We start from the raw sequence: 18,792 nt of genomic DNA on the forward strand, positions 1-18,792 counted from the left end.
AAAACTGTCCCACAGTTTATTGGGAGAGACAAATGCAAACAACCATGTACATACAAGATATATACAATGTAAAAATGAGAAGTAATATCAGAGGGAAGGTGCTAGAAGTGGGGGGATATAAAGGTGGACTGCGAAAGAGCTGCCTGCTTAGCACCATTTACCTGTTAACAAAAATTTTTATTTCAATTTTGGAATCTGTAAATTCTGAATTTGGGTTTTTGATAATTTTTTAAAAGTTAGGGTAAAAAATTCCTTCTTATTTATAATGTTGAAGTTACTAGAAAATAGAAAGCTGTTTTGTTTTCAAAGTGTTATGACTTAAGAAGATGAAAGATCCCTAGGTAGTAGGAAATATATAGTACATTGATTTGTAACTATACCAATTGTTTTTTTACAGGTAGAAGAAGACAGAGAGTACATCGCCCTCGTTCTCCAATATTGGAAGAAAAAGATATCCCACCTCTTGAATTTCCTAAATCCTCTGAGGACTTAATGGTGCCCAATGAGCATATAATGAATGTTATAGCCATCTATGAAGTCCTGCGGAACTTTGGCACCGTTCTACGCTTATCTCCTTTTCGTTTTGAGGACTTCTGTGCTGCTCTCGTAAGTCAAGAGCAGTGCACACTTATGGCAGAGATGCATGTAGTGCTTTTGAAAGCAGTTTTACGTGAAGAAGACACTTCAAATACTACCTTTGGACCTGCTGACCTGAAAGATAGCGTTAATTCCACACTGTATTTCATAGATGGAATGACATGGCCGGAGGTTCTGCGGGTGTATTGTGAGAGTGACAAGGAGTACCATCATGTTCTTCCTTATCAAGAAGCAGAGGACTATCCTTACGGACCAGTACAAAATAAAATCAAAGTTCTGCAGTTTTTAGTGGATCAGTTTCTTACAACGAACATTGCTCGTGAAGAATTGATGTCTGAAGGGGTGATACAATATGATGACCACTGTAGGGTTTGTCACAAACTTGGGGATTTGCTTTGCTGTGAAACTTGCTCAGCAGTATACCATTTAGAGTGTGTAAAACCACCTCTTGAGGAGGTACCAGAGGATGAATGGCAGTGTGAGGTCTGTGTGGCACACAAGGTACCTGGTGTAACTGACTGTGTTGCAGAAATCCAAAAAAATAAACCATATATTCGACACGAGCCTATTGGATATGACAGAAGTCGGAGGAAATACTGGTTTCTAAACAGAAGACTCATTATGTAAGTATATTCCAGTGTAGGTGTAGTCTAAATAACAATAGTTTTGTTTTTGTTTAAGAGGCTTTGGGGTAAAGTTGCATTTTCCTTCTTGACTCGAAGTTGTGGTATAAGGTATAATTATCATTAGTATTATTGTAAAGTTAAATATCTTCTGATTTACAAGGGATATGCTGACTTTTAATGGTGGTTTTATAGCTAATCGTTTTGCGTATTTATTTTGTTTGGGGTTTTTTAAAGATATATTTGATTTTCTCTTAATAATAAAGTATTCCATTTTTTCTTTTGGAGGGGGAAAAAGTTTAGTGACAAAAAGGTGTTCCTAGCTCAGTCTCCACATTAATTTAGCTAAAACAGTAGCAGAAACCAATATTGGCCAAGAATTGAACACATAGGGAAAGATAGAAATAAACTTTTCATTTCAGGTATATAACCATGTCATTACAAATGACAAGAAAAGTATGGTTAAAAGTTTTTGAAGTAGTTTGTTTGTGTCTTGTCCCAAACCTCCCATTTCTATGTTCTTTCTTCTCCATTATCCTGGAGGGTAATTAAGGGTAAGTAAAGTGCTTTATTTAGTAAGCTGCTCCTTTTTGTTATTTTCCACAAAGTCTCATTGCCTTGGGTTGCCCTTCATTTATAAAATGAGAGGGTTAGACCAAATGGTATCTAAGGTTTCTTTCAGTTTTAAAATTCCGCGAATCTGCTTGGATTTGCAAGCTGCTAGACATTGTGCTCAAAGGCACCTCAAGGGGCAGAGTGCAAAGGGAGAATTAATGTCTGAAACAGTAGTAATCCACCACAATGACCACTGTAGTTTGCTTGAAACTACTAAGGGAAGAGGCTGGGAGGGGCAATTAAAATGGAGAACACATGGAGCCCTAGAAACTTAATGGTTAAGGGATCCAGTCCAATATTTTTCATCTTCCATTCTTCTTGTGACTTATTGATTATGTAGTAGATTGGTTGTTCAAAACTTAAAATACTTTAGAGGAAACATTTTCTATAAATTAGTTTAAAGTAAGGTTTATATTCTAATTCTTTTGTCATATTAGCATTATATTATACTAAAATATTTTCAGATTTTCAACTAAGGATATATTTTGAAAGTAAAAATAAACTAAAAGACATTTCAGGAAAATGATACTTCCTTATAAAACCAAAAAACAACCAACCTTTATGCAAAGCAGGAGAAAAGAAATATTGAAATATTTCAACTGCATAGGTAAATTCAGACCTTTTGGGATTGTATAATTCATGTAGGCTTAAGGAAGTTAAGGAGCTATAAGTTAATTTATGATAACCATTTTTGAAATAAAAAACCTGGTATAGGCTGTTGGATTGTAGAAGAGAGAAACTAGTAAAGAATTCATGTATGTGCTAGCTAATATTTTAAATTTAAATTCATTTTCATAAAAACTTTGTCTCCTGTTTTTAGAAAAAGAAATTTGTTCCTAAAATGTAGATATTAATTTTTAAAACATTTTTTCTAATAGCACAGTACAAAACTATCATTTTTAGTTAGGTTGCTGTTTGTGTTCATGTAGGTACTATGTTGAATAGTCTGTTTTCGTTGTAACATCAAATAACACACTTTTAATTCTGTAATAGTTAATGGTCCATATTGATAGCCATAGTAAATTTGAGGGATTTTGTATATTTTACAAAATAAAATTAAAACTCAAAATTGTACCCTAAATGCCCTTTTGTGGTATAGTTGTAGCTTTTTGGTAAATGTTTTTAGAACTATGTGAATCATTTAGAATATTTGCCATTACTATGTGGAAGCACATTGGATGCTTTTCTTCTTTTGTATCTGTGTAAAGACAAATTATTATCTCATTCTAAGATCTCTACAAACCCCAAAGCAAAAGGTAAGAATCTGTGACACAGGTATGGGTCCAATCTGTCTAAAATAAAGTAAAAACAAAATCTGACTGAATTAACCATTCTTAATTCTGATGTTCTGGAGCACAGTGTCCTCTTGCAAACAAGCATTTCATTTCGTTGCTGTATCATGCTTGGCACGTAGTAGGCCTTGTTGATTGGTTGGAGGATCCCACTTTTCATAGAAAATCTCAGTTTTTCTTTTTGGAGGTACTTGTGGTTAAGTGATTAAGTAGGTCAGGCTAGTAAGTGTTTGGGTCATACAACTGGTAAGTGTCTGAGGTTGGAATTGAACTTACATCCTCCTGACTTCAGGACCCATGTTCTATCTAGTGCACCTCCTAGCTGCCCTGAAAATCTCTCTTCAACTTGAATTTCTCCATTATTTTTTCAAACTCCTCTTGCCTCACCTGATGTTTAGGGTCAGAAACCTGTTGAAGCTTATCTTTCTAAGAACTTTTAAGCAATCTTGAATAATTTTGATGCATGAATGAGAACCATCCTGTTGGAAGAAGACCTTAAAGATCAAATGTTTTGGTCTTTTTTATTTTGCTTTTAAATAATCAAAAAGCAGTAGAATCATGTATCCTTTAATAATCTTTCAGGGAATTGTGTGTTGGTAGTGATGTGATCACCTGTGAAATATCTTTTGTGAAAGCCTGCCTGTTCCCTATTAAGATCCTTCTTGAAGGTGCCCTTTATGTGTATTGTAGTTTATTTTCTTAATAATTTTCTGTAGATAGGAATGTAAGTATATATTTTACTAGTTGTTGGTATTTTCTTGGACAACTTTATTTTATGTATTATTAAAGCCTGAGATTTTTTCCATAGCTTTGTTATTTTTTTTCCCCATCCCCTTTCAGATTCTCTTTGTCAATCAGTCTCTCAATGCCCCCCCGCAATTGTTTTGCCTCCAGCATGGATTTCTTTGATCTGTACTTGGTCAAATATAGCTGCTGCCTCCAGGGAGAGATCCATAACCACTCAAAAGGGTTACTATCCACACCAGAAAAACTGAGTGGGTGAAGAAGGTTTATTGCCCAGGTTATGATAGGCATTTAGATGTATAACCTGTGGAGCTCGTCAATCAGTATACATGTCTAGGACTAGTAACGATAGATGAGTTGAGGCCAAAACCAAGTAGGAGAAGGAGAACAGCTGGATTGTCTTAAAGAAATTGCAAAACTCCCTTTGTAACTCCAAATTTTTCCCAGGAATAAAAGACTGTCTTTTTAGCACCAGTATCCTACCTTTTTCTACAAGGCATGAAATATAACAGTCTCTGAAGGAGTGAAATATTGAGGAGACACTTAGTAGATCTGAGTAAACTCTGTAAGAAATGAAGAACTTAAAAGAAAAATGTATTTGCAAAAAAAGATGGACTGGTCACATGATAAGAGTGATTGTTGGTATTGTTTTCATATTAGGAGGAAGCAAGAAGGCCCCTGCCATATTAGGTGGATTCTAGCATTGAACATATTCAAGGACAGAGGCAGTAGTTACACAGGATGGGCAGGGAGGGATGAATTGTGATCTTTATTATTGGAGGAAATATTCAAATCAATAGGATCCCAGAACTTTTTAATAGTGGTATTACACAAGCCATGGCCACAAGTCATGTAACATGGTGGTGCATGAAGAATTGAAAATTTGATATTAAGTGCTGATAGTTTAAATCCAGTAATGTTATCCATTGTTGCTACACGATACAGTGGAAAGGACATTGGCCTGGGAGATAGGCCTAACCTAACCTAACCTACCACTAACCTAAGTTTTATAGCCTTTGGCAAGTTGCTTAAACTCTGAACTTTTGGTCTTTCATCTGTAAAATTAAAGAGTGGATCTTTAAGCTTCCTTACTGCTCTTAACATTGTCAAGTTTATTCTTTATACTATTCCACAACTTTGTTAAAGTGCACATTGATTAAGCATCAACTTTTTATGTAGAATTGTGGTAAGCATGAAATAAAATTATATCATCCCTGCCTTTTATAATATAATATAATATGATATAATATGATATGATATATGATATATACAAGGAACAACTGAAGAATAATTCTGTTTATCAGGTATGGTAGATGTCAACAATTTTGTTTTTTTGCTATTCTCTCTCTTTTTTTAAAGTAATAGTAAATCTGTAGGTAGTTTGGTGTACAAAAGTAGATATACTCCTGACCCTTGAAGAGTTTACAATGAAGTTACAAAAACTTAATGTTTTCATTGGAAATATTTTGTTTAAAGGCATGAGGTTTGTTTTTTTTTTAAAGAGTCAAGTGAACCTTGAAATAAGTGTTTCAGGTCCCCTTTGTTAATATTTTTGCTTCTGTTTTTGTTGTCTTTTAGTACTTGTACCTCTGATGCCTTCCCTTTTCCTTTCTTGGGCACTCCTGTCAGTTATCTCTTGTCTTTGTTTCATCTTCCATTTCCCTTTGCTGGCAATCATCTGTAATAAGGAAAAATAAAATAGAGCTGTTAGAGCTGAAAGGGACTTTAGCGATTATCCCTACTTTATAGATTAGGAAACCAAGAAAACCAAGGTGAAGTGATTTACTCAAAGTCACATAACTGATAAGCATCAGAGCCATGTCTTCTGATTCCAAATCCCAGTCTGATTTCTAGTTTGCTATGTTGTCTCTTCTCTCTTGCCTATAAATATACTCAGATCTTCTTTTTTAAAAAAATCTTTAAACCCAGAATATTCCAGTCACCCTGACATTTCATCTCCTCCTTTTCTTCTGTTCTTCACTGTAAAACTTATGGAAGGTATCGTCTACATTCGTGCCACTTGAATTCTGTCTTCCCAGTCTAACTACTTCACCATTAACCTCTTAGTTTTTATGTATAACAGCCTACTTATAATCGTTACCCTCCTTAACTTCTCCACAGTATCTAACACTATGAGCCACCCACTACTTAATAGTCTTTCTATGACATTGCATTTTACTTGTTATCCTCCTTAGCTATTTGCTCTTTCTCTGTCTTTTACTGATTCCTCTTCTTGCCCCTTTAACACTGGTGTTTCCCAAGACCTTGACTTGTAGGAAGGTCTTCCTTCCCATAAGGAAGCTCATCCTTTTTTTCTGGTGTTAATTAAAAAGCACCAGAATGGCAGTTACGACAACTGTATCCTAACCTGGTTCTGCGGCTAATTAATCTTTGCAACCATGGTCCATATTTTGCTTATCGTTAAAATGAGAGGGCTGGACAATGTGGTCTTTGCAACTCATCTGTCCTTGATGCTGTATAAGCTCTTCCCAAGTCTATTATCCATAGCTCTGACCTTTCTCCTGAAGGACGGAACTTGTATTTCCAGTTGCCTACGAGGTATCTCCCCCTGGGTGTCTCACTTTCTTCTTAAGGTCAGCATGTCTAGTATAGAACTTTTTCTCCCAAACCTGCTTTCCTCCCCCACTTCCCTGTTTCTGTTACTGGTATTATCGTTTTTCTAGGAGCTTGTGCTTGCAACTTTAATGTCATCTCATACACCTCTCTTTCTCTTGACGACCATATACAGTTAGTAATCTTAAGGGCAGAGACTATTCCTACTTATCTTTCTCTGGAAAACATCAGGTAAGTGTTTATTTAATGCTTTTATTGAATACTCTTTTCTCTGTGATCCTGATCTTTAGACCATTCCATTATTTATAGTCATATTCTATTCAATTGACTTTTATAAACTATGGAAGTAAAAAACTGATGAATCAACTCATGCTATTGGATGAATTCACAACTTAAAGAATTCTTAAAGTTAAAAGCATCCTTGGTACTTAACTATTAAATATTTTTCTCTTTTCTACTCCCAAAGATATTTTTAAAACCTTATATATCTATATTTGGACCTTTAAAATTTTAATGATAGGATTATACTGAATATCTAGTCTGAGGAAAATTAAAAGTTTTTTGAAAAGTATCTTTCATAAAATAAAACCATGATCATTGTCATTCTTTATCAGAATTGTTTCTTCATTTTTAGAGTTTTTTTGGCTTGCCTCTTTGAAATATATGTAATTTCCCCCCCCTTTTTTTTAATGATGGAAAAATATTGAAATTTGAGAAATAAATGTATGTCATTCAGTTAAATTCAAATGAGTAAGCATTATTAAATGCATATAGTGTTCAGAATACTGTTCTAGGTGCTTAATAATTTCATAATTTTCATGGCAATTTTAAGTTTCATAGTTTTTTCACATGTTTCTCATTTGATTATCACAAACTTATGAGTTTGGAAGGGCAGGTAGATGACATTATCTCAGTTTTATAAATAAGGAAACTAGGTCTTAGATTAAGTTACTTACTCAAAATCATATAGCTGGTAAGTGGCCTTGCAGAGACTAGAGCCTAGACCTTCTAATTCTGATTTCAGTGGAATTATCCATGTAGTATTTAGCAAGGTTCTATTTTTGAACATTTTAAAAAAAATTAGACTATTCTTTGTCTCTGAATACTATTTCCCTAGTTTTATATTGTTGTTTTTTAACACAGTGCTATAAATATATTAGGTTTTCAACAAATAATTATTTGTTTAATGTTGTTGGCCACTTAACCCTACTCTTCTCTAGACTCATAGTATCCTAGATTTAGAGCTGGATGGGACCTTAGAGATCATCTAGTTCCAACCATCTCATGTTACAGATGAGTGAACTGAGACTCAGAAAGGTTAAATGAGTTGTCCAGGGTCACCCTGGTAGATGGTAAGTGGCAGAGCAGTCATTCACACCCTGGCCCTCTCCCTTCAAATGCAGTGCTTTTCCCACTATACTACACTGAATCTGTAATTATTTCTTCAATGTTTTTGGTTTTGTGAGCAGGGCTTTAAGCATAGAATCTATTTCTTGATCTTTGGCATCCCTATTTATTTAAAAACTAGTTTTTGGAACCTTTTGCAAAGCATAATAAATAATAATATAATTGATAGACACCTTGGTAAATTGACAGATGCTGCTTTTTAAAATCCTGCAGTATACCTAAATGATTAAAAGCGCTGGTCATGAGCTGATAACACAGGAACGAAATAATTCTTGTGTAATTTAATACTAATGGTAGTACAAGTATGATTATTCACCATATTAATCCCATTATCAGTCCCACCTAGTCATAAAGAGGTTGTTGGGAATAGCTGTCAGAAAATGAAATGTAGAATAGTGAAGAAGGAAAAAAGATAGCAAAAGGTTAGTGTAATAATTTTTTATTCATTGATGGCTCTTATTTTTTATCATGTTCATTTCCAGATATCTATCTGTCCTGTCCCATACCCACCAAGCCTTCTCTTATATAAACAAAGATTCTAAATGGAGGAATAATAGCTTGGCAAAACTGACAATGATATATTATCCAGGTTTAACAACAGATGCAGGGTTCTACATCCTTGGACTCCACCTCTGCAGTGAAGTGAGGGAAGCACATTTTCTCAACTCTTCCTTGGGGCCAAATTTGATCTTTTCAGTTGGAGAAAAAAAAATTTTAGCAGAAAAAAATTGAATTAATATGGAAAGCGGGAGTCAATTTCGGAGGGTGTTGATCAAGCCAAAAATGAATGTGGCTGATTTAGTTATGTTAAGCTAGTGAATATTAACATTTTTGGAGTTTTAACACTACTTTATTGAATGTTTGACTCAATTCATTTTTCCTCTCCAAAAAATATTGAGTGATATAAACCTAGAGGACCTTCTAAATAATCTTTTATTCACTACCTTCCTACCACAGAAAAGAAGAAAATATTTTGCAAATGCTTCTCTGAATCTGGCACAAGACTGTAATTTACTTTGTTAAAGAAAGTCTGTCTGTGCTTATAGGGATGGATACTACTGTCCCAAGGTGAGAGCCACCCCTCCGATTATGTTACTGTGTGTATGTATATATTTACACAGAATTATTGGTGAATGAAGAGTTTCACTTATATTTCTTTCTTTTTTTTTCCCCCCAAAATAACTGGAGGTCATCTCTTTCTCTACCCTCCTTTAAGGTACTAAAAGTTTTAAAATTTTTGACCATTTTGATGGAAATCATCATTTAACTATTTTTGATGGCTTAGGGCTATTAGAAACATCTGAGGCCTTTGAGGTGTATAGGGTCATTTGTACATAGGAGATTGCTAAGAAGTTTTTGCTCTTTTTTTTTAAAGCATGATTGTCTTCTATTTAGGATTTTGTCAGGCTGTCAGGAACTGACATTCTTTTGTCAGTTTGCTTTTGTCTTTTCCTTTTTTACTTACTTTTGACTTCTAATTTTCTATAGGTTTGAAAGGCATTTGCTAAGCTTGTTAGATTTGTGTATAAAGTAAGAATAAATAGGTTCTGAGTGAGGGATTGGGTCAGCTATAAATAAAGTTCATGGACTTTATGTCATCTATTCATGCCCCTCAGGGACCTTCCTCCACCTTTTTTGTTGCTGTTTTTGCTTCCTTTCTGCTTTTTCCAAAGATAGATGAGGTTTGCTAGATGAGTAAACTACCACATGAGTATGTTGTTAGTGTATGTGTTGAGAATATTTTACATTTTTTCTTATAGAGAGGAAGATTCAGAAAATGAAAAGGATAAGAAACTTTGGTACTATAGCACAAAGGTCCAGTTGGCAGAATTAATTGATTGCCTAGATAAAGATTACTGGGAAGCTGAGCTTTGTAAAACTCTAGAAGAAATGCGTGAAGAAATTCATCGACATATGGATATAACTGAAGACCTGACTAATAAAGCACGTGGAAGTAACAAATCGTTCCTGGCTGCTGCAAATGGTAAGAGAATTTGTCTGTTATACTTGAACCTACTGATAATGTAATTTCATTATAAAACTTGAAAGTGTATAAGAAACATCAAATATTTTCCTTTGTTTCACCACAGAACTTTGTATTTCTCCTTTGTTAAAGACATTATATAAAATTACATCTTATATTATGTCTGGGTAGTTAGTGATGCTCTGTAAATGGTTTCTAATTGTAATTATTATTTTAAAGCATATGCAAAGGCTGTGTGAACATTTGAGATTTTTTTTTTTAACCTGTTCAGCTGTACATCATGTGTAAGCTCAGTGCCTAACATTATTGGAGTGAGGACAAGTAGAAATTGCTGTAAAATTAAATTATATATTTACAACTAAACTTTTATGATAGGGAATGTTTGGATAAAAAACCCAAAGTTTGATCTTGTATTTCTTAGGATATTTAGTTACCCATATTCAGTAGACTCTGAACTATCTTCAGTTATTTTATGCCTACTTTTTTTTTTTTAATTTAATACATTTAATACCATCACCAGAATCAAATAGCTGCTCTCAATATTTCCTTTGGGGTACTAGACTTGGAGTCAGAAGATCTAGATTAAAGTTGCAGCTTTGCCACTCAATAGCTGTATGACCTGTGACAACTCAACCTCTAAGAACCTCAATCTATAAAATATAATTTGCAACTCTATTGCTCCAAATATAGGCTCCCTCAGAATTTATACTGCATCTGTAAAATGAAATCTCTTTGAATGGGAAAAAAAAGAAGACATGCTCTGAAAAATTATTTCACAGAATTATCATATTAAAGATTTACTCTGAATCTTTTATATTTCTTTTTATTCAATAAAGATCTATTATTATTTTTACCTTTGACTTTGTCACTTTTATTGTCATTCTGTCAGAGTGATAATATGAAGCTTATGTGTGTTTCTGTAAGCCAGATTTAGGGAAAAGTGAAGCCTATTTTCAAATTCTTGCTGTCTACCTTACAAGACTATTGTGATATATGAGCTAATGTATGAAAAGCACTTTTTAACTGGAAAGAATTTTGTGTAGCTTGTGTTACTTTAAAAGAATGTTCATTGTGGTTGTCATGTGCATAATGTTTCATACCTTGATGAAAAGAAGAAAAAAATTATTTGTATTTGTTTAATAATTTTAATAGTACTAATAATTTCAATGTGTAAGTATGCATTCCTCATGACCAGTTGAAGTATGTAGTGCACGGAGTTATTCCTTCTGGCCAGGTGGAGAGCCTGGATTTCAGGAGAGCGTGACTTTCCTCCGACTCTCCCCGTCAGTCATTGTCTCAGGTGGCTGATGAAGCTTAGGACCAGAGACTTTTCTTAAGTCTTGCACTGTCTCCACTCCATGTTGTCCTTCAGTGTGAGCATTTATTAAAGTAACCAGACAGCATTTCTCTGCTTAATGAAAAATAGACCTAATAGTACACTGTTTTTGTTAGAAAATTGTCAAATACAAACTGGTTTTGTTTTGAAACATTTAAAATGCATCTTTTGTAAATGCTTTTGTGATAGGTCATAGACGACCCAGAAGTTGGGAGGAACCTCAGAGGCCAGCTGATCCAGTTCTTTCATTTTATGCAGAAGCTCTGGGGTCCGTGGAGGTTAAGTGACTTACTCAGAGCCCCACAGCTACTGAATGTCTGAAGTGGTATTTGAACCCAGGTCCTTCAACTTCAGAATCATTGCTCTTTTACACTGTACACATCATATAGTCTCCCACATTGGTTTAGTTTTAGAGTCAACAGAAAATTCATAGTAAAGATATAATTTCTCTCATCTCCATAATATCATTCTGAGAATTAGAACTTCTTTATCTTTAGCCAGATAGTTTAGCCTCTGAATTTACTTTTGTGGAATGAGGATAGCAATCATTGCTTTTAGGATGAAAATTTTATCACTGTCTTCAGAATTAAGGCATCGAAAAACAAATGTTTACCTCACTTTCTTTTTCTGGGCCTCCATATTTTGACTAATGCTTTCTCTGTTTCATTAATTGCACTTCACAGGAGCAAGTAGAAATGGATTTAGCCTTGGAGAACATATTTACAACTAAATTTGGATAATTCTGATAATTTGGACAAAAAACCAGAGAGTATTATTTTTGTTGAATTGCAAATATGCGTGCTTTTTCACAAATATTGAGTCTGTTTTTATTTGGGTCCTTTGCTGATAGAATTTTTTTTTAAGGCAGTCAAGGTTAAGTGACTTGCCCAGGGTCACACAACTAGTAAGTGTCTGAGGTCAGATTTAAACTCAGGTCCTCCTGACTCCAGGACTAGTGCTCTATTAATAGATTTTTTTTTAATCACCAATTTGATACCATATGTTTTAAGACCTGGTTCCAACAATGATTTCCCTAAATCAGTTGAAGATTTAAAAAATAACCAATTTTTAAATCCAAACCAGAGTATTCGAAAAATTTGTTTTGGCAGCTTAAAAGATATTTTGCTTACTGTTGAGGAATATTTCTCTAGAGTCTTGGTTTTAACTGAGAGTTCGGAACTCATGGGGTTGGTTTCACAGAGCAAACAGAACAAGATTAGTGGAATCAAGTAGTTAAAAATCAGAAAAAGTAAAATCCTGTCTTCTCAATTACAGTAATCAATTTTGAGAGTAGGATAGATTAGTCAAAATAACCTTGTAAATAGATTCAGAAACAATTTAAAAAACTAATTTTTGATTCCACCAAATGTGTTCCTAGAAACCAAATCGAAGCCAAAATACAAACTATTAGTTTTTTGTCCTCCTGTGTAGCTTGAAGTTACTACCGTCTTTTATGGGGTGGCAGTCCCAGTAAGTAAGTCAGCCTGATATGGGCAACTAGCCCTTTGACTCAGGAAAAACATAACTTCTTTTTAGGAACCATTGAAAGAACAAAATTTGAAGCATTGGAAAACAGGGACATGAAATTGTTGTTGATTAAATTTTTTTTTTTTAAATCTGGACTTGTAACCATATAAAGATCTGACTCCTTTCACTAATTAAAATCAGCAACTTCTTTCCAATTTATGGTGTTAGGAGAGTTGCCTGGGGTATTGTCTTGCTAAGTGATTGACCCATAATTACACCAGCAGTGTTTTTAGTGTTAGTCTGGCAGAGTGTGAAGCCAGGTCTTGTCTCCAGGGCAGGCTCTTTGGTTACTATATTTTGCATCCTTTCTTAAAAGCATTAACTAAAGCAGCAACTTTTTACAACAGCCTATATTCTTTAGTATTTAACCAGACTGCAAGTCTACATTACAGTAAAACAAACATTTATTATTTCCTTACTCCCACCCTTTCTTTTGGTATACCTCCAGTAAAAAATGAGACTTCCAAGATGCACCTAGCCAGTAACACTTTTGCTGTGGCTATTAACACTTTGTTCATTTAGCTTCTAGTTTGTTTAGCAAATGATATTTTTTTAACTTAGGGATTCATAAAGAATTGAAGTTCTTTCTCAGATTCATATGCTCCCTTAAAAACTACTAAGTTTCTTGATAATATTAGTAATAATAGTAATAGTACTAGTACTACTACATAGTACTAGTACTATATATATGTATATAGTAATATAGTAATATTAGCAATATTACTATAATATATACTATATAATAGTAATATTACTAATACTACTATATAATAGATAATAATATAATAGTAATTCAGATGCTACAGAATAATTTCAGAAAGTACTTCACCTCGTGTTCTTTTTAATATTAACCAGTAAGCATTTATTAAGTGCTTACTGTGTGCTTTCACAGTGTTAGACACTGGGGAATCCTGCTTTCAAGGAACTAATAGTCTATTGGCAAAAATGGCTTGCACATATTCAAGTAAATACATAATATGTATAAAGTAAATGCAAAGTAAACTTTTTTTTTAGGAGAGAGATGGGGCGAGGCATTTCGACAAAGTCTTCCTGGGGGAGGTAGGTTATAGCTTACTGAGCTTTGGAAGAAGCCAGGGATTTTAGATCACCTCATGTTTTTAATTTGACATCTCTTAATTCAGAAAATATTGTGGTCATTAGGAAATCTCTAGCCAGAATATATAAATATGCCTCTAAATAAAGAAGTTTTATCCCTACTTTTGGCATTTGGATTTTACAATAGTTTATTTTGTTTGAATTAGGAATTTATTTTTTTCCTCATTAATTGCCTCAGTTTACATACATTTGAAATTTGTGGTTTAATCCCACAACTCTCCCAAGAATTCTTTTTGACCCCTTTGCACTGTGTCTCATGTCTTGCATATTTAAAATTCCGTAGATTTTGCAGTTTTTGTTTGAATATGGTAAAGTAGATGTAGAATTAAGGAAAGGAATGATGATTGTTATCAGAAGAAAAAGTGAAAAAAGGATAATTACAGTTTGGGGGAGGACATAAAGATTTATGAGAAAAAGAATGAATCAAGCATTTTTCTAGATTATAGTGATTGGGAAATGATAATAGATAATACAGTAAAATTTAGTCATTGTAGCATTGAACTTTTTTTATTTCTGTAGACTGTAGGAAAAGCCAAAGTGAGACATACTGTGACTAGATCACACTGGTTTCAAGGTTAAGGAAAATAAACAGACAAGACAAAAAAAAGAGAAGCAGCAGGGAGATGTAGGGTGGAATAATAAAGCATAGCAAACAGGTTTTCCAAAGGCCTTGAGAGCTCAGAAAGTTCATAGGTGTCCAGCCTGATCATGGTGACAATGAGGCTGACCTGCGACTAGAATTGAAGTCTCCTAAGTTTGAGTCCTAGTATTCTTTGGAGTTTCTTGAGTTTGAAACCCTGACCTGTCTCTTCATGAAGCTCCCTCAGATCTTCATTTGACCTTTGGCTTTGCCCCTTCTTCAATACCCTGGTAACCTAACCTAATATAAATAGGAGGTCAGAAGATAGCAAAAAGCAAGAGAAAGGGAAGAATATCAATATTCTGAGACTGATACTTTGCCATGAAAATCAGTGTTTAGGTGGTAATTTTAAAGACCCTTTGAAACTTTCCCTATATTCTGAGTTTCAGAATCATTGATATAAATGAAGGTAGCAGCATTAGGTGAAATTGATTGATTGATCAAAGAGGAAAAAACCTAAAATAAGAAATCATGCACTCTTGCTCTTTGAAAAAAATTGTACTTTTACCAGTTTTCATGCTTGCTAAAACTTATAGGGTAGAGTAAAGACTGGCAGGATGTCTTGAGGAGACCCTGGCCTGATTGAGATATTTATAGTTAGAATTAATTTAAGCAATGCTGAGCATTTTCATTAAGGCAGGTTTCCATTCAATTTGTCTGCAGAGACTCAGTAATTTAAAAATTTCCTATCTATTAGCAATGTACAGGTAATGCTTGAAACAGTCTGTTGTGATTACTCATAGAGACTGCAAACTCTTTTGTCTGATTATGGTAAAGTAGAGTTAGAAGTAGGGGAAGGAATAGTGATATGTTAGAAGGAGAGAATCTGAAAAAAGAATAATTACAATTTGGGAGATACAGACGCTTATGAAGAAAAGAATGGGGGTGGGAGAGGAGCAGCTAGGTGGTACAGTTTGTGGAGCAACAGGCCTGCAGTCAGGAGGACCTGAATTCAAATCTGACCTCAAACACTTACTATCTGTGTGACCTTGGGCAAGTCACTTAATCCCCTCTTTCCCTGCCTATTCCACCTTATCCCCTAAAAAAAGAATGGATTGAGTAGGCATTTTTCTAGATTATAGTGATTCAGAAATGGTAATAGATATATGCTATATATATATTGCAATAGATATATGCAATATATATTGCAATTATATATGCAATAGTTGTGGGATAACTAACAATGCTTAGTTGTCATAGCGTTGAACTTTTTATTTCTGTAGATTGTAGGAAAAGCTGAAGTGAAAACATACTGTGACTAGATCAGTCAGCAAATAGATTGGCTGCCTTAGCAGATTTTCTATAGAAATTTCAGACTAGCCTATTTTATTAAAATTAATGTTCATTACTTAAAAGACATCCAGGATAGTCTTAAAAACAAGTGAATATAATTTACAATTTATTTCGCTTTCTCTGATAGCTGAAGCAAAAAGGACATTAATAATTTTTAATAAATCATTGCAACCTATGATTGTGCTTTAAAAGCTGAAATATGAATTTCCATGCATAAAGATCTACATCTCCATCAAGTCTAATCCAATCCAATAAACATTTATTGTTAAGCACCTTCTCTGTGATAGGCACTAAATATTGCTAAATATTGGTAATACAGTTAATTAAAAGTGCCTGCCCTCACAGAGCGTACAATCTAATGCCATTAGATGATGCTCTGCTCTGTTTCATCTTGATTTTTTTTTAACTGTAATTAGCTGTTTTCTTACTAATCCCTTTTCTCCTTGGCTTTCTGCATGAAGTACTGGACTTGGAGTGAAGAAGACCTGAGTTCAAATTCTACTTCAGTACATACTAGCCATGTGGCCTTCAGCAAGTCACTTAACCTCTCTGGTCCTCAGTTTCTTTATTAGGAAAATGAAGGGGCTGACCTTAATGGCTTTAAAGGCCCTTCCAACCCTTAACTCTCTGATCCTTTCTTCCCACCTCCTGAATTCTCTGTCATAGTACCAGTGATATTTAAATTGTGACAGAAAAATAATTGAATTAAAGAATGTTAGTTAAAACTTCTTTAGGAGACTTAGAGCTTTTCTAGTCCAGCCTTCTGATTTTATAGATTTAAAACAAACAAACAAACCAACCAACCAAGGCTCACAGGGATTATAGATTATATAAGGTCACAGAAGAATTGGAACCAATGTTTATTTACTCCTGTTCCAAAGCTTTATTCCTTGTCAGAAGACAGTTTGAACATCTGCCTTAAAGCAAACAGTTTTACCACAATTTCAAGAATTAGGAATATTTTCTACTCAGACAATTTTATTCCCAATGAAAATAGGACTTATAATTAATACTTCTATCTTGGCAGAAAGGAGGTGACTATTAAGTTGGGCATTTAAAAACTGACAATGTTTGTATATGTATATAAAAACATTTATACAGGGGGTCCCAAAAATCTTAGTGCAGTTTTTGGCTTTTAAAGTTTTAAAAACTTAAAACTGTGCTAAGACTTTCTGGGACTCTGTATATGGACATTTAGTAATTTGTTTACTGAAAACTACTGACATTTTCTAACACTAATGACTTTATATTTATTTTACCCCTTCTCTAGCTTAAATGAGAATTTCCACAAACTAACTATTGTATGGTAGATTTGTGTCAATGATTTTTAGCTTTTAGCAGTTGTTTTTCTTATGTTGATTTCTTAACATTTTCTTAAAACCAACAAAAAAGCCTTCGGTGATTTGTATGTATGCTTAGCGTATCTAGTTTAAAATTTTGAACTCTTTACTATATAGATGAAATTTTGGAAGCTACCAAATCCAAAAAAGGAGGTGACATTGAAGATGCTAAGAGTCCAATTCCAGAAGAAGCAGACAAGGACAAAAATGAATCTGAAAATAATAGCCAAAAAGATTCTGAGAAAAGCAAACAAGAGTTTTCAGATCAACCCCAGGAAAAAAGCAAAGAAGAAAAAACATCTGGTGGTGATTGTGAGAAAGGAAAACCAGAGGGTAAATAAACTACTTGATTTTTAAAAATTTTGTATCAAAAGTGTTATATATGAAGTATAGGGTTTTTTAACCCAAAGAATTTATAAAGAATGTACTGGGTATTTTTATAAACATATAACCACTTAAAATTATTGTTGGAATTGATACATTTTAAGTATTTCATATATAATAATTAGTAGTCAATAATTAGTATAATAATAATGCATCTGCTTAAAATTCCTTCAGTTTTTCAGGCCAGCATTTCCTTTTCTTGAGATATGAGGCAGAAAATAGAATGTTTTTCTAACAAATTACATACATACTTGATGCTAAAAAAATTAATGATTTGTTCATATATGTTACATTTTTTGTGTTAACTTCTTGAATGTGTTGACTTTATGTGAGTAATCTATTGTTAAAATAATGTACAACAGAATTGCCACAAAATGGTCAATGGTGAATTATGTGGGTCATTGATATTCCATTTTTCAGCAGTTGATTTTCTTTAGGTGTGGCCAGTCCTACCAAAGGAATTTTAAAGAATATCTTTAAAGTTTTGTTGTGCATTTTACTATAGAGCCAAAAGATGTTGGGGATAAAGGTAACTCTGTATCAACAAATACTGGCGACAACACAACAAATACTTCTTCAGGAGAGACTAGTCCCTCTGAAGGGAAGAGCACAGTGGGGTGCCCCTCAGAAACTCATGATAGCAACAACATGGCAGAGAAGAAGGTGGCTCCTGAGCTACCCCAGGATGTACCAGGTACAGAGGGCAATGTATCAGTGCCTCTGTAATGGGGACGGGAGAGGGGTGTTGGTTAGTAAAAATCTTGAATGTCATCAAAAACACACCTACAGAACTTGTTTATTCATGCTTCTTGTTCATAGTGCCATCCTGGACTGCTATGTTGTCACCTAACATTTAGAGTTTAATAATGTTTTTATAATTAGTGCTTGAAATTTATTATGACCATTCATGCTTTTAAAAGTTTACTGTAATTATTATTTTATTTTTTAATTTTATAATCATTTACATATTCCTTCATCATCAAAGTAGTCATTGGCATACTAATAGCTCTGTGTTAAATGACTTAACCTTTTTAGTTCTTTATATACTAATAAATTTTGTGTCTGCATGTGCTTAGGTAGTTCTTTTTAAGGCTTCAAACCAGGATACTAGTACAAAAATCCTAAGATATCATGGCCCTTTTTTTTAATATCTTACATTTTTACAAAGAGGCCTTAACTGTCTAGGATATAATGTAAGACTTTCCACTACTTTAAGCTCTTATTGAAATTATGCCATTGTATAATTAACACACTTAGAATATTTATTTTCACAAATTCATTGTCAAGTATATCTATCAGGATAGATATCATACAGAATAC

General features: G+C 33.8%; 1 protein-coding gene across 1 annotated transcript in view; it reads left to right on the plus strand.

Moving 5' to 3' along the window:
* BPTF (bromodomain PHD finger transcription factor) overlaps positions 1-18,792 on the plus strand; it is a 150,423-nt gene that overhangs the window by 25,384 nt on the left and 106,247 nt on the right. Inside the window, 4 exon segments of the mRNA XM_027873395.1 lie at positions 398-1,220; positions 9,613-9,836; positions 17,206-17,421; positions 17,978-18,166. Of these exon segments, the coding sequence (XP_027729196.1) occupies positions 398-1,220; positions 9,613-9,836; positions 17,206-17,421; positions 17,978-18,166 (1,452 nt within the window).

Source organism: Vombatus ursinus, unplaced genomic scaffold (assembly GCF_900497805.2).
Source record: "Vombatus ursinus unplaced genomic scaffold, bare-nosed wombat genome assembly UNPS02014801.1, whole genome shotgun sequence".
In the NCBI taxonomy this organism is placed as follows: Eukaryota; Metazoa; Chordata; class Mammalia; order Diprotodontia; family Vombatidae; genus Vombatus; species Vombatus ursinus.